Raw genomic sequence first — 22,745 nt, forward strand, 5'->3', positions numbered from 1 at the left:
CCATGACCCTGTTGCCAGTTCACCGATTGTCTTTCCTTGGACCACTTTTGGTAGGTACTTACCACTGTATACCACAAACACCCCACAAGACCTGCTGTTTTGGAGATACTCTGACCCAGTCATCTAGCCAACACAATTTAGCCCTTGTCAAAGTCGCTCAGATCCTTACACTTGTCCATCTTTCCAGTTTCCAACACATCAGTTTCAACAACGGACTGTTCACTTGGCAGGTGCCATTCCCACCCCGTGTAAGGAGATAATCTCCATTGTAAGGAGATAATCATTGTTATTCTCTTCACTTGTCAGTGGTTTTATTGTTGTGGCTAATAGGTGTATATACATATATAAAACTATTTTTATTTTATATTAAGAATTATATATAAACATTTTTTAATCAAAACATATACTCTTCAAGTAGTACAATATTATATATAATTCAGTGCACTAACAGATCACCAGACCTTAGGCAGAAAACATAGGGTATAAATAAGAGAGGTATTTAGTGGATTGAAATAAATTAGATTAATGGCATAAACAGCTTTAGAAATGTTAAAGATGTCCTTTAGGAACTCCACTGAAGTTGGTAAATAGGGAGGTTCCCCACATGATATTAATCCAGAAACCGAGTCCAATGCAATCAGCATATTAGAGAAATCAATACAGTTACTCATCCTTTCCATTAGAGCGCTCAGAAATAAGGGCTTTAGTAATCTCAGTGAGGGTTTTTAAAATACTCTTGATGTCGTAATGCCCCAATGTCCTGATGTTCTGAATTCCATCCTTGTGCTCACATGCCGCTTTGTCCACAGAACATATGTTCCAACATGAAAGATTTTCCCTGCCAGGTACACTTTACAGGGCTCTTTCATTCTACTCTACGGGTAATGCTGTCAGTCCTACCGTCAGTCAGTGATTCAATAGCTGCTGACACGTTTCGTCTTTCACTAAACTTTCTCAAAGCTGTATGGGGCCATATGTAGTGGCCAAAGTGGAAATTTAGTGGTATGGAAAATATAAGTGAATAGAATTTGATTGTTTTACAATGGAGGCAGCAGGAGAAGTGGCAGTATGACATACCATCCCACTTTGACCACTGGCTATATGGTGTTATGTACAAGATGCACTAAGTACATATGGTGTTATGTACAGGGTGCACTAATTACGCCCTTTATGCCATAACACATGGACCTGTAGAAAAACTTTGACAAATAGAGCATAGTATGAAAAAAAACAAATTGGCAGGTCTGCAGTGTTGCTATAACTGTTCATGCAGAGATTTGGTTTCAGCCTAAAATCACTTTTACTAAATAGTAAAAAGAAGAAGAGCAATATTATACAACATATAAAAGCTGATGACACACTTCCTTTCAATGTCCTGATACACATAACTAACATTATTATGGTAACTTAATGAAGACTTTCCAAATCCCTATGACCACTTAAGCACATAGAAATGATAGTTTAACCAACAGATTACATAAAAGTTCCAGAGATCCTTAAAAGCCAATTTAATAATTGTGGATACCAGGAGCAGAATATTGCATTATAGGACCATATATCAAAACTTGCGGGGTGGAGTGTGGGGTTGTAGCTCTGCAATGAGTCCATGCTCCTGTGGCCCCACTCTGCTATTCTGAGCATGCACAGTGGATCCACATTTAGCCTTCATTGTGCATGACCTGTACTGTGCTGATAAGCGATGATAGTGGGTGCTGGCAGTAGTGGATCTGCTGCCATTGTAGCTGGTGGTTACAGGTCCCACTCACATCCAGACCCAGTAGTTGCTACATAGTTAGTTCCATCATTGGCAGACATAATATAATGTATTGTACCCATCTACAAATATATATGTTATGTTATATTCAAAGACTACTTCATTTACATCCTGCAAGCATGTCATATAGGATGTCTAATGTGAAGTAATCTATCTACTGTGTATCCTATTAGTAGGGTGGTCAATACTGAACATTCCAAACAAAAGTCTGGTATGGAAAATGTACTAGGTTTGAGAAAAAAATTAAGTACATAGGTTGAAGACTGACTAAAGAACAGGAGACAAAGGGTAGTTCTGGATGGAACCCATTCAGACTGAACTCACGTTACTAGTGGTGTACCACAAGACTCAGTATTAGGCCCTTCCCTTTTCAATCTTTTTATTAATAACTTTGTAGATGGCTTAGAAAATTAACGTGTCTGTACTTGCAATGCTGGTGCGATGGTTGTGACTGCCACCACTTGGTGCTGACCCACCGCCTGCTTCTTACCTGGTGTGGATTTGAGGTGGGGTGGAATTTTGTAGTCTTGGGAGTGTGTTGCTAGGTTGTGGTAAGCCAGCGACACCCCCCCCTCATCCCCCCGCCCAGTCCATTACAAACAAGGAAGAAGCTAGCAACTGCAGCCCCTCCAAGTAAGCAGCCGAAACTAAGTGTGACAATCAAGACACTCAATTAATGACATGATGTCTCATTCATTATGTCACTTGGTAATTGTCTTAGGCACCCCCTACATCCTGCCGCCCCAGACAACTGCCCAGAACACCATAGTAACTTACCACAGAAAAATTTAGACAAATTGGCAATTTAGACAGTGCAATCATAGATAAAAGTAGGTTATGCACCTAGGTTATGGTAATAACTTTGATACTTACTTGTTAAATGAAATACAATTGAGGGAAGTGAGATGGAAAAGGATTTAAGAATACAGTGAACAGTTAGACCACATCTTGTGGCACAGTTTTGTAAATCTCACTGTAAGAAGACATAAGATAGCTGAAAAGGGTTCAGAGGCAGCAAGAAATACTAGGGGGTAATTGTATCAAATCGCGTGTTTTGAAATAAAAACCTGAAATGTATCAAGCTGCGATTTTGACACTGATGTTCAAAATCGCTGATCATCTCTGGCGATTTTGTACGATGTAAACACTCCCGAGTTTAGCTAACTCTCCTGTGTTTGGCAAACTCTCCTGTGTTGTAACAGTGAGTTGTAAACACATCACTGTTACACTGACCTGTCATACAGCTGCCGGAGCTCCGGCAGCTGTAAAAACTGTAAAGAATAGATCAAAGTGAAAAAAAAAAAAGCGTGAGGTCCCCCCTCTATTCATGCTTAACCCTAGTGCTGCCTGACTAGTGCTGGTCCTGTGAAAATCGGGGAAAAAGTTTTGCGTGGGGTCCCCCCGATTTTCACTTTACCAGCACTAGGCAAACCAGCCAGGGTTGGCGGCACTATAGCAGTGGGACAAACGGCAGGGGTCCCCCTGCCATAATGACTAACCAACCCTAGACTGTTCAGCGCTGGGCTGGATTCCCTAGGGAGTGGGGTCCGCCGAAAAAAACGAGCGCCCCCCCCCCCCCCTAGAAAGAACCAGCCCAGTGCTGATAGCACTAGGGCTCTTCCTACTACCCCTGTGCTGTGGGTAGTAAGGTAATACGGCGAAAAAGAATGAAAAAAATAAACAGACGCCATTTTGTTTTGTGGAACTACAAGTCCCAGCCAGCCAGGTTGCCAAAAACAGTGTGGCCATGCTGCTGCTTGTATAACTACAAGCACCAGCATACCCACGGCAGCCAGGGCATGTTGGCACTTGGAGAACCACAAGTGCCAACATGCCCTGACATCCCTGGCTTGCTGGGACCTGTAGTTCCACAAAAAAAAAGTTAAATAAACAACAGCACCCTAGTAAACACCACATCTATTTATTAAAAATAAAAAACCCACAATAAATACACTAACCACCCTCATTTAAACCACATCTATTTATTAAAAATAAAAACACCCCAAATACTCACCAAAGATGTCTTCTTTCTTCTTCCAAAGGTCCGTGCTTGCCCCAGTCCCTTAATAATTATACTTACAAAAGTTTTGGCTTGCCCCAGTCCCAGCAAAATTATACTTCCAAAATGGCTTCCTGGCTGGCTGGGACTTGTAGTTCCACAAAGCAAAATGGCGTCTGTTTATTTTTTTCATTCTTTTTCGCCGTATTACCTTACTACCCACAGCCCAGGGGTAGTAGGAAGAGCCCTAGTGCTATTAGCACTGGGCTGGTTCTTTCTAGGGGGGGCCCGGTCGTTTTTTTCGGCGGACCCCACTCCCTAGGGAATCCAGCCCAGCGCTGAACAGTCTAGGGTTGGTTAGTCATTATGGCAGGGGGACCCCTGCTGCGTGTCCCACTGCTATAGTGCCGCCAACCCTGGCTGGTTTGCCTAGTGCTGGTAAAGTGAAAATCAGGGGGACCCCACGCAAAATTTTTCCCCGATTTTCACGGGACCAGCACTAGTCAGGCAGCACTAGGGTTAAGCATGAATAGAGGGGGGACCCCACGCTTTTTTGTTTTCAACTTTTATCTGTTCTTTACAGTTTTAACACTGCCAGGGCAGTGTAACAGTGATGTGTTTATACAACACGCTGCTATCAAGCAGCGTGTTGTATCTGGCGTGTTTTGAAGCAAACTCTCCTGAGTTTGCTAACTCGCAGCTTCATACATTTGAGAGCTGTATAGCTGCAGTGGCAAACAGTCGGGAGTTTGATCTCTGGCGATTTTGCAAATAGCGATTTTGACAGAAGCACAACTCTGGCGATTTTGCATGAAATCTCAGCTTCATACATCGGCGAGTTTCAACTCTCCCAAGAAAATCGCTGGAGTTGCAAATTCGCAATTTGATACATTTACCCCTAGATTTGTTTAACTTGGAAAAAACAATGCTTTAGAGGTGAGCTAATTAATATGTAGAAATATATCTGAGCTATAATCTGTCTAACAAACTTTTTGTGCCAAGGACCATACAGAAGACAAAGTGAATAAAAGAAGGATTCATTGGAAGGGATTATTTACTGTAAGGGTGGTTATGCTGTGGGATTCCTTACCAAATAAGGTGGAAAATTTACTAACATAATTTAAAAATGAACTGGACACTTTTGGTGCAAGAAATTGTATCTTGTAGCTATGATTATTCGGGACAATAATGGTGTGATTGACTCTGGATAAACACAGAAGTTATTAAAAATTGAACTTGATCTGTGTCATAGGTAATTAAATTATTTGGTGCTTATTCATGAAGATTAAAAACAGAAGTGCTTATCGAGAGTTACATTAAAAAGAAAAAATAATGAATATGGACTTTGGTGTATTTATGAAAAATACCTATCTGTTCATATTTTTTTTCATAATAATTTCAGAATGTAACGCCATCTCCCTCTCATTCGTCAGCTCAACGTTCTGCTCAGGAGCTCCCTCAAGTGGAGAATTACAGTCTCAGCGCATGCTCAGTAAGCGGCCGGGAAGAACTGCTACTGTGTGGTTCCAACTTCCTTTCTGACTCAAAAGTGATCTTCCTAGAGAAAGGACCAGGTGAGATATGATTCAGTGCTAGCAGCATTATTCAAATTATAATAGAAATGGCTATGAACTAAAAACAAATGTATCAGCAAAGGTTTAAACATGGAAGTGAATGAAATCATAAAGTAAGTTGTGGTGGGCATATGATTAAAAAGTGATTGCCCAGTGTATATTGGATGGAGAAATATACAGAAAAGACTGAACTACCCATAAATAAATGCCTGAATGCAAAATAAAATGAATGGATAGTTTGGAAGCATGCTGCTGAAAATAGACATAGAGCCTCAAACATTAGAAACAGACAGAAATGATTTTACTATTGGCATTAAATGCACAATATTGGTTTTATTATAGTCATGCTTTATACAAGGTCTTGCACATGCAATATATGTGCAAATTAGGACACAAATTCATATAATGCAATTTACCACACAATGCTACAATCTACTATATTTAACAATCATTTAATAGATAAAGAAAACTATGACCACTACTCCAATACTGACAAATAGAACTAAGGTAGGACAGTAGAGGCAGTCAGATGCATAGAAAGTCCTAGTTATACCTCTGCAGAGAACAGATCTCATATAACATGACAAAAAGACAATGAGCACTAATGACAAGAGAGGCCATAAGCCAAACGCACTTAAAATTATGTGTTTATTTCTGTCATGCAGTCAACCATTCAGGGTTAAGTCTCTTGCATACCCAGCTAATGACATACACTTGGAGAGACCAGGCTTCTCTACATATTATTGCGCCTGTGAATGCTGGGTCTTTTCTTCCTGCACCGGTTACATCCCTTTCCACCCTGCTAATGTCATGATTTTCTGTGTTTGAGCTAACCCTCTCTTTTTCCCCAAACAGATGAGGCACAGTTGGTAGGAGAGCATTGCAGTCAGCAAATAGTAAGCATATGGTGCTTCTACAGATTGGCCACGGGTCACTGCCCCCTTCGAAGCTACTAGACTCTTGGTCCTTTTGTGAGGAGGACCCTTGACCTGTTTTGTGAGGACAAGTCACTGTTGAGTCCAAAAGGGGTGGAAGGGGTTTAGTCACTCTGTTGCCAGAATTTAGCACCAGCTAATAGTCAAGGATGATATCCTGGGTCAGTGGTGAAATAGTCTGACCTTCCAACAGTATTGGCTTTGCATTTAAGCAGCTGGCTGCCCTGCTCTCGCCGCCAACGTTTCTTCAACAATTTATATATATTATTTTTAAAATATGAGCACCTTGGAATGCCTTTGGTGATGTGAAGTACCTAAGTGTCTGGCCGTTGTGGCTAAGGCTGGCACACTATAGTTTTTTCACCCTATTTTCACCCAATTATTGGGCCAGTCACATGATAAACGATCGTTCGGCCTGATATCACATTAGTGAGTACGCTCCCAACGATGAACGATTATTGTTCCAAAGCACATTGTATCGTTTCATTGGATTTTATAAATGGACTAAATATCTAGGTCAACGATGGAACGATGTTGTTTCAATTCTGCAGTGTGTATACACTCACAACCAGCAGTGTAGGCAGATCTCTATGGAGTATGCCGAGTCATGACCTTTTCAGCCGATGATTATGACAGATGAAGAGCACAGATCTGATGGTAAATCGTGTAAAACATCAATAGTGTGTACACAGGAATCTGCATGCTGATCGGGACTTCAGTCTTTGGTAAAATCGTTAACTTTGATGGAAATCCTCAAAACATAATCTACTTGACAACTGGAGTTGAGAAAGTCTGTCTTCATATGAAACCTTTATAACTTTTCATAGTAGGAAGGGTGCAATGAGTTTCAGGATGACAGTTGGGATTGGAACTAGTGGATTCTTCTATGGAGATATCCCTGGTGATGAAAAGGTTACACTAATGCACAGAGCACACAGGACAGCGCTGCAGTTCAACCTTGAATTTTATATAGTTTATTCTCTCTAGCCACACATTGTTTATTGCAATGTTAGAATTATGTTGTTAAGCTGGCAACTACATACCTCACAGAGCACCTACTGTTTGTGTGAAGGTACACTGATCTGAAATATACAGCTGTTTCCCCTTAATATGTTATATGCATACAGCACATTTAGCAGTTTGGTAGTCAGATGGATCCTATGGTTCAAACCTAGTGCAAAATGACTACAGACATGAAGCAATATCGATCCTCCTCCAGTCAATCTCAGGCAGCTCTGAACATTCTCAGTGGGATGTTGATTGGAATTAGCATCTGTTTTGTGTTTAGCAGTCTACTAATATCTACATGGCATTATTGTAGGTTTCATTGTTTTTCTTTTTTCTTCTTCATACAAATAGATGGAAAACTGCAATGGGAAGAGGAAGCAAAAGTAAACAGACTAAAGAGCAATGAGGTAAAAAGGTTTCTTTATTTTTCATTGTGATAAATCTTTTAATAGCAAGTGCTATGTGGTACATCCTCTATTTTTTTACAGTTATAAATTTGCAAATTATTATTTTTTTACCCGGTTGGTCCAATTTATGCCATACATCTCAGTGCATGAGCATTATTTATGACATTGGGGCCTATTTAACAAAGTACGTTTAGCCTAAAATACCCCAAAAATAACCGCAAAATAAAGTTTCAAAGTCATTCATAACTAAAGGACCGCAGCACTGACTTTGTACGCAAAACCAGTCTCCATAGGTTTCTATGGGGACTGCGGTTTTGCGTGATTCAACAAACCAAAGATTTTTGGAACTTGTCCGCAATAGCTAGCCATTGAAGCCTATGGGGAGAGCGAAATAGAAAGAAATATTAGCGCTTCTCCTTTAAGTGAGTACCTTCTGCTGAATGACGTGGGAAATAATCACCAAAACTAATCTATTCATTTCAGCGCATGGAACACTTATTATGATAATGTAATGATTTTGCACATAAAGAAGAGAGAGACATACATGAAAAATGGTGGTAGGTATTGAGCACTCGGTAATATAAACAAGGAAGGAACTCTTACCCTAGCCTCTCCCTGATCGAACGTGAAATATCGTTCACCTGATTGTTCCCGGTAGACTTATCTATCGATGGTGTTATTGTGAGAGATATTTTCTCTAGTGTTTGTTCAAATCTTTGTTACAACTTTTACTGCGTCCTCCTCCGTCCGGAGGCTCTTGGAACGCACGTGCTTCCTAGTAGTACGGAAGCCTGAGTAGCTCGAAAACCTTTTCAAATAGCTGATTTGAAATGTCCTTCCTCACAGCATACAGACAGGGTCTGCCTGTGTCAGGGCAAAAAACCTGACACAAGCACAGCCCTGTCTGTTTGCTGTGAGGAAGGACATTTCAAACTATGATCTATCTTCATTAGGACGAAGCGCGTTGGATAGAAGCTATTTGAAAAGGAGTTCCTTCCTTGTTTATATTACCGATTGCTCAATACCTACCACCATTTTTCAACAGAAGAACATAAACATTTAATAGTTGTATGTCTCTATCATCTTTATGGGTAGAGCTTTGCGGTAGAGGGATCTTCTGATCCCTTACCGCAGCTTACCTGCTTTCCCCTCCAGTCACTATTGCAAGTATGTCTCTGCATGTGACCTAAGGTTGCCATAGTGACCAAAGAGACAGCATTCTATTGGAAACGCTATCCCGGGATGATTTTTTTTTTATTAAATGGGGTTGAAAAATTATCTGTCAACATTGCAATGACAGATGATAATTAATGCGGCAAACTTAGTTAATTAATAAGTATGCTCCATTATCTCAAAAGGTTTATAAAATCTCAGAGCGCATGGAACATAAATGGACAGGCAGATAGAGAGCCACTTATTGAACATAAAAATGTCTAGTAAAGCTTATACTGAATTTGTTCCAAAATCTGCATCATCAAGGGATCTGAAAACAGCATGAGCTATACTATATTATTATAGCAAAAAGGAACAGTGTGCAAATCATCCACTCAAGGGTGTTTTAGTGTCCCACATGCAGTGATAATGTAGATTCCTTTCAGTCCACCAGGTCTTCAATCCTGTCTTTCTGGACACTAGTTCTCTATCACCAAGTAGATTTTAATATCTGCAGCTTCCCTTTCACCGTACCCAGTCACCATAGGACAAAATTGTGCCTAAAACAAAATAGAAGCAGTGGTTGCTTTCATGGTGCAAATTACTTTGATATTTATTTAAAAAAATGTTTAAAAATACACACGTACCAGATGTGGTTAATGAACACGCTACACGCCTGGGGGTGTGTGACTTGGAGGGAGTCCTGATTAGTTCATGAAGGATCCTGTGTCTGACTACGCTGAGCTGTTAAATGAGAAGAGCAGCTAAAGTGTACAGCCATGCAACTGTTATATGCGTGTTCATAAATCTAGTACATGCGTATATTTAAAACATTTTTAAATAAAAATCAAATCAATTTTGCACCATGAAAGCGCCCCCTAGCTTTATTTTTATACTATATTATTAGTTACATATATGTAAATATTACAAACAGATATTTCGTCTAGTGAAGAAGAGCATTTTGCTGGCATTCAAATGGAAACAAAGAGACAGTGTAAAAATAATAAATGCATGTTAAGTGTTATCTTCCAACAAGGGTTCTAATTTCCAGCTAGCCCTCATAGGGAGTTAGTGGTTAGACAGTTATATGGTCCTCTACTGCCACCTACTGCTCGAATAAGCATTTTATTTTACTGTACATTTTGTTGCTGTTAAAAGTATGAAAAACTAATGCATTTCTTTACTTTACATGTCTCCAGTCTTTGCTGTCCGTGCTAGTCCCAGAATACTGTAATAAGGAGATCACACGCCCCCTGCAGGTTTATTTCTATATCTCTAATGGACGTAGGAAGAGAAGCCCCATGCAGAGCTTTCGGTACCTACCAGGTAAGTAACAACTCTTTTTATGTAGGTTGTTAGGATGCCAGAATTTGTGGATGAGTAAAACCTATCTTGAAAAAATGAACAATTTTATGGAAATGGATTTATAAGTTTGTAATATGGTGGGGTATGTATTTGTTCTAAATACATGTTTATGTCATCTGAGCCTATAGTGTTTATCTAAACTGTACTGAATATTTTATACACCTATATTGTAAAAGTTTTTTTGTCGCTATTGTTTCTCAAAAAATTATTTATCTCTTCTACCTCTAAATTCCTTCTATCTTTGCTCTCTCATCATGTACCACCTTTCTCTCAATGTCTACATTCCTCTTCTGCAGTCATATTTAAAGAGGAGCCTCTACCCGATATGGCCTTACACAGGTCATACACTTCTGTTTCTCTTCCTCCGCCATGTCACATACCTTTAGACCCTGGGCAGATGGAGCTGTCCTCATCATTTGTGTCCACTCTAACCCCAAATTTGTCTGAAACCCCCATGGAGGTGTCTCCTTACTACACTTCTCCACACCAAGAAAGAATGTTCCCAGTTGCTTCTGACTGCAGTGTGAGTAATTCTTCCTTTTTGGGGTGCTACTTTAATCCACCAGTACTCCCTGAATTTAAATGCCCCCCATCCTACCCTGAGAATGGTAGTGATGTGTCTCTAACATTGCCCTTTCAGTCAAACACTAACTCTGCACTTCCACCCAGCCCAGTTCCATGGTCCCCACAGCCTTGTTCATCACATCCCTCGTGTTCAACTACGTTTGGTGGATCTTTGCTTTCCCAGTTAAATTCACCTAGCAAACTGGAGGAGAGAGGAGTAGGATCTCATCAGAGCTACTCATCTTCTCCCATATTGCCAAGTTTAGAATTTGATAGTTCTACACATCATTTTGTCAACAGTTATCCACAATACCCAAACTGCGCGCCTCCCACTTACACCACATTAGGTGAGGTTGAGAGTCTGGATACAATGCAATCTGAACATTCTTCCACATCTCCTCAAGTTAGCAGAACAGAGCAATGTGTGACCAATCAGCAATATACTACAAACTCACACTCTAATCATCCTACCAATCCCACGCAGTCATTAAACTCAAAAACAGAAGAAGTTGGATCAGTCGGTCATTCAGGTTTTTCTACCCCCACACCCAGTTTGTCTCTCTCTAAGGAGGATAGTATGTCCCAAGCATTTTCTACCAACTACCAAAACCTGTCCTCCTGTAGTACTACCCATAACCCCACCCTGTGTCCATCAGCACATCCTTCTCCTTTCACCTCACCTCCTTCTCCAGTCATTCCTAGTGCTTCAGGTCCTAGTCAGGAGGCTCCCTCTGGTACTACAATGGCTGTGTCATCAAACCAAAATGAGAAAGATGCCTGTTATCAGGAACCTTCAGAAGAATATGCCAAATCTGCCACAAACGAGGGAGGAGATGTAGAAAAGGAGGATAGACAAGGTTTTGAAAGTCCTTTCCATCCAATACCAATCCAGGGGATCACACTGGAAGAAGGTGGGTAGAATATGAATGTTTATGGAATTCATAGTGTATAAATTGCAACCAAACATGTTAACAGTTCAGTTTGGAGAAGCTTCCCACTATTTTCTGTAATAAACTAAAATTTCATCTTTTTTGTACTGTTCATTTTACATTTGTAATTTTTGTACAACTACTGTGACCAACATTACAAATTATTATAATCTTATATTAACATTGTGTACAAATGTCTAATTTTAAAACTGTTAGTTACATTTTCTAATTAACAATATAATTCATTTTAAACTGCAATCCATGGGTCATTATGTCAACTCATATAATCAATATCAATCATCGATCAATTATCAGTCATCAATATCAATAATCAGTCATCAACACCAATATATTCCCATTCGCAGCAATAAGTAGAATTAATCTCTTATCTTTTATCAAAAACTATTACTTATTTGCCCTGGGGATACTGGCCTGGAATGGTAAGAGTTAATTTACCTTAGTTGTGTGTATGTATGAGGTGGCTTACCGACTTACGCATACTTAGTAAAACAATTGGGGGAGACCTACAATTTAAAAATAAATTTAATAAAAATAAAAAAAGTCAAAGAATAAAGCATGATTTTGTTCTGCTATGGCTATTCTGAGATTGCAGTAACAGAACAGGTATTGTGGCAGTAGATGTACCGCCATTATACTTGTTAAATAGTCTTTCCCATGAAAGGTGAATCTTACCACTGCAAGGTTATGGCCAGTTTTAACAATGTTATTAAAAGTAGTACCCCTTACTCGTATTGTGCAGAGTGATTACAAGCCTTATTGCCAGCAAAAGCACCCTCTTTTCACCCTTTAATAAATATACCCCTTAAAAATGGTTCCAAAAAGAATTATTATAAAAATTACAGTACCCCCGATCAAATGACGGACACATATGCAGATTTAATCCGCAAATTTTGTAGACGTAGACCAAATTTACCAACTATTTTTCCATGTGTTGACCTGAAAATGATGGTGCTACATTTGTAAAATCCTATTAGATATTATCAAGCAGAAAAGAAAAGGAGGTTAGCGTGATATTATCATGTTTGTACGGTTATCAGCTTAACAGGAAACCGTAAGCATACATTTGTGACAAGCTTTAGATAGTGATCAGGTAGTTCAGCCCAACCTGAATGACAGTATCTGTGCTATTTCTGTGCAAATTGTAGGCCCAAGTTTGTTACATATGCGCTTATCCTTCAACTGGGGGAAACAACCAGATTCAAACTTGTGTGTCTTGCTTATAGAGTGAAATCTTTGAAAAAAAAATGATCTTTCTTGTTGGAATTACAGTCAAGCACTGCTCGAAGGACAGTTTAGCAGATTTAAAACTTTGCATTGCAGCTCTCGCTTAGTACATACTTGCCAACTCTCCCGGAATGTCCGGGAGACTCCCGCATTTTGCGAGACTCCCGGGCGAGTGTGGCAATCTCCCGAATTCTGCCCACTTCACTAGGAAGTGCCCCACGCGATTTTTCACGCCCCCTCCACTGGCTGGCTCCCGGAAGGGAGCTGAAGAAAGTGGGCAAGTATGGCTTAGTATATGCAAGAATTGTCAGCCACCACCACCTACCTTTCAAGTCATTTAATACTGTATGTGCAACTGAAAAGGACTTAATTAATAATCTTGTCCACTTTTTTTTTCTATTACAGTAAGTGAATTCATAGGTCAAGACCTGCACAGTTTTCCAGGCCAGCATCAAAATTAATACATGGCATCTAATCAAGAATAACATCAACCAGTAACCATCCTACAAAAAAAAAGCAAAAAAAACCACGTTTCAGAAGTAAATGTATCCAGAGCCAGCTGTCGATAGCCATGGACCAGCAGAAGTGCAATGTATCACATATATTTTTCAGAAGTTTACACGTCAAACTGAACTGGTTATAATTTACTGAAAGGAGATCTTTACCAAAGATACATTATGATTTTATATGTTGTCATATGGTTAGGATAAATCGTTTACACTCCAGAACCTATGCAGCATTAATATTTATCTGTGCACCAGCTTATAAAATTAGCTGGTGAACTCTCAGACAAGGTCTGCTGCGACGTGACATAAGTATAAGGAGGATGCTCACCATGAAATTACATTGTGTCTCGACTCCACTCAAATAGTGCAGCATGTGGATCACACGCTTGTTGAAAGCTGTTTCAGAATATAAATATGACATAAAGTAACACAGTGATAAACAGAGAAGACATTTGCATGTGTGACCACAGCCTAAGGTCAGGTCTATCATGTGTGTGGTTGTTTCATCAGATATAAAATGGCTGCAAAGATGTTCCTTTCTCTGATTGGCTAATGATGCTATACTCAGCATGCATAAATGTGCATTATCAGATGACTGGGTTTTCCATCCTGCGCAAACTATTTCAAGTCCTTTAAATACAACTTTCATTGTATAAGATTGTTATCCATATGGCCTCACTCTCTCTTTATATGTGCACAATTTGGTCTAAATCAATGAAATAGGTATACCTCATCTGTGCAATAAATGGCCCATATGGGATGACCAGACTCCTGAAGACAGCTGTGCCGTTTTCTGTCCTGATGCACACTCCTAATTTAGGTTGTATTTCTACATTGTTGTCAAATGTGAACTTAGAAACATTGCACATTTTTCAATAATTCAAAGTGTGGTTGACAGAAGATTACAGTGATAATAATGGAGATTACTGCATTTTCTTTGGGATTGCCATCAACATTGGGAGATCACCCAAAATTAGTCCTCACATTTTAACCCCACTTTTATGGTTTTATTTTTTTCACTTCTACATGCACTTTATATAGCATTAGAGTGGATTCCCTGACTACAATATGACTGCTCTGAGGATCTTTCCGTATCCCTGTCTGTCCTAGTTGAGGCCAAATTAAGATTATATTAGGTTTATTTATAATTGTGCATGTACTTTATGCTCTTTTATATAAAGGGGATTATTTATAATATTGTGTAATTGACACACTTCCTTGTCACATTGAAAGTGTGTGCAGACAAATCTTTAAAGAACTGACCTATACACCTCCATCATATAAACTAACTTAAGCATGAAACGTAAAGCAAATTCTGCATATCCCTTATCTGATTTTGTCTCTGCTGAAACAGAATGTGAGGATTTCTAGAAGTCAAGATGAAGCATCAGACGTGGAGTTTACTACACAGAGGTCTTTATGGCACTGTCCATCACCCCCCTGTGTAATGCATAACTCAGCCACAAATGTGCTTGTCTTATCCATTGTAGCACTAACTTATGCAGAAATACCCTCTGTATCTCTGCCCTGATAAATGATTTATGTATATTTATATATCAATTATTTTTATATATGCCGTTTTGGCAATTTGTAAGTTTGTATTTTGCAATTCAACGATTAAAACAATTTTTAAAGCTCGACACTTTATCTCGTGTCTCGTATGTGAAACAGAATACTAATCTGCACTCCTTGCATTGTAGCATGGTTTTGTCCAGGAGACTGAAATAAGAAGTTTCTCAAGTTAAGATCCTTAATGAATCAGGCCCTATATTATTAACAGGTGATATTAATTGTATTTTTTTTTCTGTGCGTTTTTTTTGTGACTTTGTGACTCATATTTCAATGGCTATTGGATGTATCCTGCAGTGTCTTGTCTGTAGAGTAGAGCGGACCCAGACCCGTATTCATCAACAGAGGTATCTTCAGATCTGCTCCTTATTGATTATGGATGTACATATACCCAATATGTGCTTATTGAAAAAAAATGCACAGTACAGTTATTTTGCATTCCTTGATGAATCAGCCCCAGTGACTAAAGGCAGCTTCAAAAGACTCCAGCAGCACGCATCAATTACACTTATGCTTATAAAGAAAATATAAACTTCAAAACACACTTCTTCATATTTCATGTTTTAAGAAATATCAACTAAAACTTGAGGACACAAAAAACTGGACAGGATGTGCTTATTATAAATAACTTGCTGTACAGAGAAATTACAGGTCTCTAGACAGATAGGAACAGGCAACAGACTAACATGCTAATGTAAAGTACACATAAAATTCCATAATACACTTTTATTTTTGTAGGGCAGACTCTTGTTTTATTCATGTAATGGCTTTTATTATCAATAATGGGTTTTGGTTTCCTTACATCAGCAATACAAAGATTAATGTGTCATATCTATAGCTGATATGTTGCTTCAAAATACAATCTTTCATCTGCAATTGGTCCAAATAAAACCCACAACAGATTGTAATATTTGTATAAATTGTAATATACTATACAGCTTGTTAAGTTAATTATTCAAAGGAAAGTACATATGATATAGCAGTAAAATATCTCTTATATTGTAGAAAATAGTCATAGATTTGACTCCGCTTACATGTTGCATTAGCCTTGCCTACCACCGATAGTTAACTGTGCTAATCCCACCTACTTTAGTTTTGGCCGTGCCTACAGTTGATTTGGTTCCGCCCACATGAAGCCAGTTCCAGAATTTTTTCCAGGTCCATTTTAATTTCCCAATCCACCCCTGCTTACACTTAAGGCAGTGATATCACAATCCTGAAGCTGACCTATGCTGAAAGTGTTTTTACCTTTGAGTTTCGACAGTGTCCATTTATAAAGCAGTGAAAAGCTTAAACTCAGGTGAAAAAGTCTGTTTTAAATGGAGAAAGAGTTTTTTTATAGTATCACCCTAGTTATTAAAGGTTTAATGCTGGAGAAACCCAGCTTTCGATGATTTTCTCCGTCCCCATAGACAGGGGTATCCACACAAATTGGAGTGCGGGGGGCAAGAGTCGACTCAGGAGCCCTTTAGGAACATTTTAAAGGGAAAAAATGCAGGTGACCTAGTAACCCAGTCCAAGGTAGCCCACTATGGGACCGGCCCAGGAGGCAGATGCCCCCCTGCCCTAGAGTCCAGCCAGCCCCTGCCCATAGAGCTCTAATTTAATTTATTACTTGGTCAGTTTGCTCTTGTAAAGTTAAGATGGATGGCATTAACCAGCTTTGTGCCTGCGTTCAGCCCTGACAGACTGAGGAGAGTCAGTGCATATACAGCTCTTCCTGATTCCTCCTCAGCAGGCTGCATGCTCCAGTTCTCGCTGTCCTTACTTAGTTGCCAGGCATAGCAGAGAGGTGTATAATAGGTTAGCAGTGTCCCTCTTCCAAAGAATCTGCTCAGCAGTACATTCTCTGCTAGGAAAACTGGCTAGGAGGGAGGGTCAATATGTTCAATAATATAATTGCTAATGCTAAAATTAAATTATGGCAATACACGTGTAACCCCCTGTCACTGTGTGTATTGTGGGGTGCAAAGGGTACACAGTGCACCTCCTTCTCAAGCCCTGGCTAGCTGATGGGCATGGGTGTAAATGATCAGGGTGTCCCTGCACATGCAGGTGTTTCTTTGTAGTTAGTGGGACACAGGTGATGTCACTTTGGTGCAGTGTAATAAAAGTCACAATAATTTGGGCGCCAGACCATCTCTATAACAAACTCAACTCTTTATTTACACTCCTCTTCCTCCAGCACGATAATCATAATGGTTGCAGCAATAAAGAAATATATGTACAGCTGCTCACTCTCTCCAGCACAGTTCTTAATGTTATAAAGATGTTATATAACATAAATCATAGGTCTCTCTTACACTCCATACTCACTGCACATCACCCTCCTCTGCAGGGGCACTCACATGGATGCTAATAGGCAGGCAGCTTCTCCTCCATGCAGCTCTGACACACTCTGTGTACCTCTCAACTGCAGCTCATCCCTCCTTTGCGGGGATGATGTCTCCTGTGCTCTGACACGTCACTCTGTGTACTCCCAGCCTCAGGATCTGACAATACAGCTACCATGCCTCTTGTAGCAGCCCTCACTCCAGGGCCTCTTCCATGCGAAGTGTCCCCCTCTCTCTTGGGTTCTCTATAGTGGCATGGAGTTCTCCCCCTCATCCAGGGCACACATTCCTTGCCCTGGCTCAGTTACCACGCTCAGACAGCCAGGCAATGCTGGGGGAGCCTAGGAGCTTCCACCCCAGGTCCCCAGCTACAACTCTCCTCTCCTCTGTCTCTCCCCTTACTGACAGCCCCTCCTTCTTCTCCCTCAGTCTCACAGGCTGGGCTGGGTTATCACCATGGTAACCTGTTTATGTAACTTTTCATAAACTTTTAGCTTACCCTCTAGGTGACCCCTCCTGAATTCACTGAGGTGCAGGGTTTTACTAACACGCCACTAGGGGGCGTTACACACGTAATTTACACGTAAATTAAAAATATTGTGAAATATTCACCACAAGAGTGCTAAGTCCGGTGTACTGAGTAATGTTCTCTATGCAGACACATGGTAGTGTATACAAATTGTGGATAGAAATATAGACTAGCAAATGATTACACATTTGCCCAGTACAATAACCACTTTATGCATGTGTTGATTTTTTGCCGGCTATGCGCAATAAATACAAGATGGAAATTACAAGGAAGAGAAGCCTTTTGTTGTAGTGTTAATGCCAAAATCTGGTGGCCCTTCATAAATAGCTTGAAACCCTTAGACACGGTTACATATGATACATTACACACTGAGCTACTTCCAACCACATTCACCTCTCTTTCACAGTCACAGAGGTCTACTTTTCTAGCCAGAGTTATAGGCAACCAGAGCAATCTAGCATTTTCATACATGACTCTGACCATGCTGCAAAGTTATTTGCTTAATAATTATTTGCTTAATGTTCCTCATTCACTCAAGTGTTTCCATTTTTGTTCACATGTTTGTATATGTCTGTATATGTAAACTTGTGTATTATAAGGAATAACAAAGTATTAATCAGTTATTATCTCTTATTCTAGATATCATAAGTCACCTCTGTAACATATCAAAGCATCCTTATATATTTATATGGTTTGTGACTATTAATTTATATAAAGGCATTTATTATTGAATGTATTTGCTGTAAAACAGAGGGCCAGGGAAAGAGTGGTTTACAGCACAGTGAGTTGAGGGCCACCTTTGGACATCCACTGTGGATAGTATACTAAAACAAAATAAAACAACATGTACAAAAATCATCACACGTTGTCCCTTCACCATTACACTTTGCCCCTTCATGATCACACTCCCCCTTCACCATTACACGTTGCCCCTTCATGCTCACATTTTGCCCCTTCATGCTCACAGTGCCCCTTTACACTCACGCTATGCCCCTTCACACTCACATAGTGCCCCTTCATGCTCACACTGTGTCCCTTCACGCTCACAATGTGTCTCTTCCTCATTCCACTTCAAACTCACACTGCCCCTTCATGCTCACACTATCCCTTCATGCTCACACTGTGCCCCTTCATGCTCACACTACCCCTTCACCATTACACTGAGCCCCTTCATGCTCACACTACCCCTTCATGCTCACACTGTGCCCCTTCATGCTTACACTGCCCCTTCACCATTACACTATGCCCTCCTTCTTTCTTTTCTCTTCCATCGCTGTTTCCTGTCACTATTTCCCCTCCTTTCCTTTACTTACCCTACTTGGCCTTCTTTCATTTTCTTCTGTCTTCTTTCTTCCACCTCCTCTGTTCTTCGTGGCTCCTCACTGAATATGTCGGGTGTGATGGCGTTTAAGACTAAGGGGTGCATAGTGTGCAAATCACAGTGTTACATAATTAAGTACTACTGAAATTTACTATGCCAGGGCTGCTCTGGGAGCCTTGGTGGAGAACCCCCTCCTCCACAAAGCATATTTTCTCTTCACTTGCAGCCTAATGATGCTGGTGAATAGATTATGTGTTATATGCATGCACATAGTGCTTTCACCAGTGAGGGATTCAGTGAAGACTTCAGCTGTATCCCATTGAAAAAGAAAGGTAACTCCATCTCAAAGCTTTGCTTTTCACAGCTTAAAAAAAATACCTAATGCTGATGTCCCCATGGGGATGGTGGTAAGTGTTGGCAATTAGGTTAATGCCAGAGTAATCGCAACCTTTTCTTAAATAAGAAAAATTGGTGAAAAAGTATTTTGCCGGCATATTACAACAAATGTTTTGTCTCTCCACCGCTTGTTAAATAGACTTCAAAATATTTTACTACTCTGTATAACTTAGGAAAATCTTGTCCATGCTAGACAGTTACAAAGATAACAATGTACTACATTTTTGACATGAATATATGTAAATATTCTGTAAATTAAAACCATACTTTTATTTGGAAAGTGGTGATGACTCTCCTGTAAAATATAATTAAAACAAAACCCTAATGCTGGTATCAAAGAGTGGTTATCTTTGGCAATCTCTTCAATTTTACTTTTCTCTCTCATTTACTTTTCCCTTGTCCATTATATCTCAATTTGTTGGGGGTTGAAAATGAGAATCTTCCAGGTGCAAGAAACTCTTCAGAAGACAGTGCCTAGAAGGCACCTGATGAGTCTATAATGTACATTATTTTTGGATCTCCAAATATGACATTATGTCACTCAATCAGTGACAACGTCTCAATCTAGTCAACATCTTGATTCACCTAGTGGGGGAGCTGCCAATTTATATTCCATTGATTTGATACTCATTGTTTTATTCCTGCCCACTTCAAACCTCAGGATACACAGATGAGATGGAGATATATATAAATAAATGATGATGATGATGATCACAAGATAAATACAAATAAATGCAGACCCTAGTCAAAGACACATCAAAAATACACAAATAAGTAAAACAATGTGTATGTCAAAAATAGGGATGAGCGCGCTCGGATTTCTGAAATCCGAGCCCACCCGAACGTTGCGGATCCGAGTCGGATCCGAGACAGATCCGGGTATTGGCGCCAAATTCAAAAGTGAAACTGAGGCTCTGACTCATAATCCCGTTGTCGGATCTCGCGATACTCGGATCCTATAAATTCCCCGCTAGTCGCCGCCATCTTCACTCGGGCATTGATCAGGGTAGAGGGAGGGTGTGTTAGGTGGTCCTCTGTGCTGTTTAGTTCTGTGCTGTTTAGTTCTGTGCTGTTTAGTGCTGTGCTGTGCTGTGCTGTTTAGTGCTGTGCTGTGCTGTGCTGTGCTGTGCTGTTTAGTGCTGTGCTGTGCTGTGCTGTGCTGTGCTGTGCTGTGCTGTGTTCTGCAGTATCAGTCCAGTGGTGCTGTGTGCTGTGCTCTGTCCTTCTGAGGTCAGTGGTGCTGCTGGGTCCTGTGCTGTGTCCTGTTCAGTCCAGTGGTGCTGTGTCCTGTGCTCTGTGCTTCTAAGGGCATAGTTATTTCCCCAATATTCCCCTGTGTTTAAAAAAATAAAAAAAAGTTTTTTTATAAAATACCAAAAACTACTTTAATATTTTTTAATTACCACAAAATTTTCACAACCAATTCTGCAGTATAAGCCCATTGGTACTGCAATATTACCAAGTTCACACATTCAGCAGTAAAAGTCCAGTGGTACTGCAATATTACAAAGTTTACACATTCTGCAGTATCAGTCCAGTGGTGCTGTGTCCTGTGCTCTGTCCTGCTGAGTTCCGTAGTGATGCTGGGTCCTGTGCCGTGTCCTGTTCAGTCCAGTGGTGCTGTGTCCTGTGCTCTGTGCTTCTAAGGGCATAGTTATTTCCCCATTATTCCCAAGTTTGTAAAAAATAAAAAAAAAGTAAAAAAAAATAAAAAATTAAAAAAAAAAAAAAAATATATAATAATAATAACCAAATTTGCAAAACCAATCCAGCATTATAAGTCCATTGGTACTGCAATATTACCAAGTTCACACATTCTGCAGTATCAGTCCAGTGGTGCTGTGTCCTGTGCTCTGTCCTGCTGAGTTCCGTAGTGCTGCTGGGTCCTGTGCCGTGTCCTGTTCAGTCCAGTGGTGCTGTGTCCTGTGCTCTGTGCTTCTAAGGGCATAGTTATTTCCCCACTATTCCCAAGTTTTTTAAAAATAAAAAAAAAGTAAAAAAAAAAAAAATATATAATAATTATAACCAAATTTGCAAAACCAATCCAGCAGTATAAGTCCATTGGTACTGCAATATTACCAAGTTCACACATTCTGCAGTATCTTGTGCTACATATAATGGAGACCAAAAATTTGGAGGATAAAGTAGGGAAAGATCAAGACCCACTTCCTCCTAATGCTGAAGCTGCTGCCACTAGTCATGACATAGATGATGAAATGCCATCAACGTCGTCTGGCAAGCACGATGCCCAATCTCCTAGTACAGGGCATGTAAAATCCAAAAAGCCCAAGTTCTCAAAAAACAGCAAAAAAAGAAACTTAAAATCATCTGAGGAGAAACGTAAAGTTGGCAATATGCCAATTACGACAAGTAGTGGCAAGGAACGGCTTAGGCCCTGTCCCGTGTTCATGACTAGTGGTCCAACTTCACCCAAGGATCAAAGCCCTCCTCCCCCCCCCTACAAAAAATTTAAGAGAGTTATGCTGTCAGCAACAACAACAAAACAGCAAAGAACTCTGCCTTCTAAACAGATGACATCACAAATCCCCAAGGCGAGTCCAAGGGTGTTGTTGGTTGTGAACCCTGACCTTCCCATCACTGTACGGGAAGAGGTGACTCCATCCAGCATTTGCAGCACGCCCTCTGCATATGCTGGAAGGATCACCCACAGTCCAGTTACAGATTTGGCTAATGAAGGTGTGAATGTTGTGCACTGGGAGGAGGATATTGATGTAGATGGCGCTGAGGAGGATGTTGATGATTATGATGCAGACAGATACCAAATTGCATTTCTCAATTTCTATTTATATTCTAGATTATATAACGGCTGAAAAGTTTTCTGTTTTACTCCTAGTGGAGAGGGGATCTGATGCAGACAGATACCAAACTGCCTTTGTCCATTTCTTTGTATATTTGAATTGCTAGTTCTACAGTCTATGCAGGCTGCTTTATTTATATTCAACTACAAGTGTAGGGCGGGGGGGGGGGGGGGGGCATAGATAGCCACCAAAGTAACGTGGTCCATTTAATTTCACTTTCTAGCTCCACAGTCTGTGCAGCCTGCTTTTTTTTATCTTCAAAGTATTTATATTTACAAGCCTTGCAATCTAAATTAACTAGAGGTAGTGACGTGGTAGAA

General features: G+C 40.1%; 2 protein-coding genes across 4 annotated transcripts in view; both read left to right on the top strand.

The window, feature by feature from the left end:
• NFATC4 (nuclear factor of activated T cells 4) overlaps positions 1 to 15,098 on the top strand; it is a 60,520-nt gene extending 45,422 nt beyond the window's left edge. The window contains exons 6-10 of the mRNA XM_075212259.1: positions 5,207 to 5,347; positions 7,642 to 7,697; positions 10,049 to 10,175; positions 10,511 to 11,689; positions 13,358 to 15,098. Of these exons, the coding sequence (XP_075068360.1) occupies positions 5,207 to 5,347; positions 7,642 to 7,697; positions 10,049 to 10,175; positions 10,511 to 11,689; positions 13,358 to 13,413 (1,559 nt within the window). The 3' untranslated portion in view covers positions 13,414 to 15,098. The remainder of the gene's footprint in view (positions 1 to 5,206; positions 5,348 to 7,641; positions 7,698 to 10,048; positions 10,176 to 10,510; positions 11,690 to 13,357) is intronic.
• LOC142158404 (leukotriene B4 receptor 1-like) overlaps positions 1 to 22,745 on the top strand; it is a 315,057-nt gene that overhangs the window by 184,299 nt on the left and 108,013 nt on the right. The gene's annotated exons all lie outside the window — the stretch shown is intronic.

This window comes from Mixophyes fleayi, chromosome 1 (genome assembly GCF_038048845.1).
Source record: "Mixophyes fleayi isolate aMixFle1 chromosome 1, aMixFle1.hap1, whole genome shotgun sequence".
Lineage (NCBI taxonomy): Eukaryota > Metazoa > Chordata > Amphibia > Anura > Limnodynastidae > Mixophyes > Mixophyes fleayi.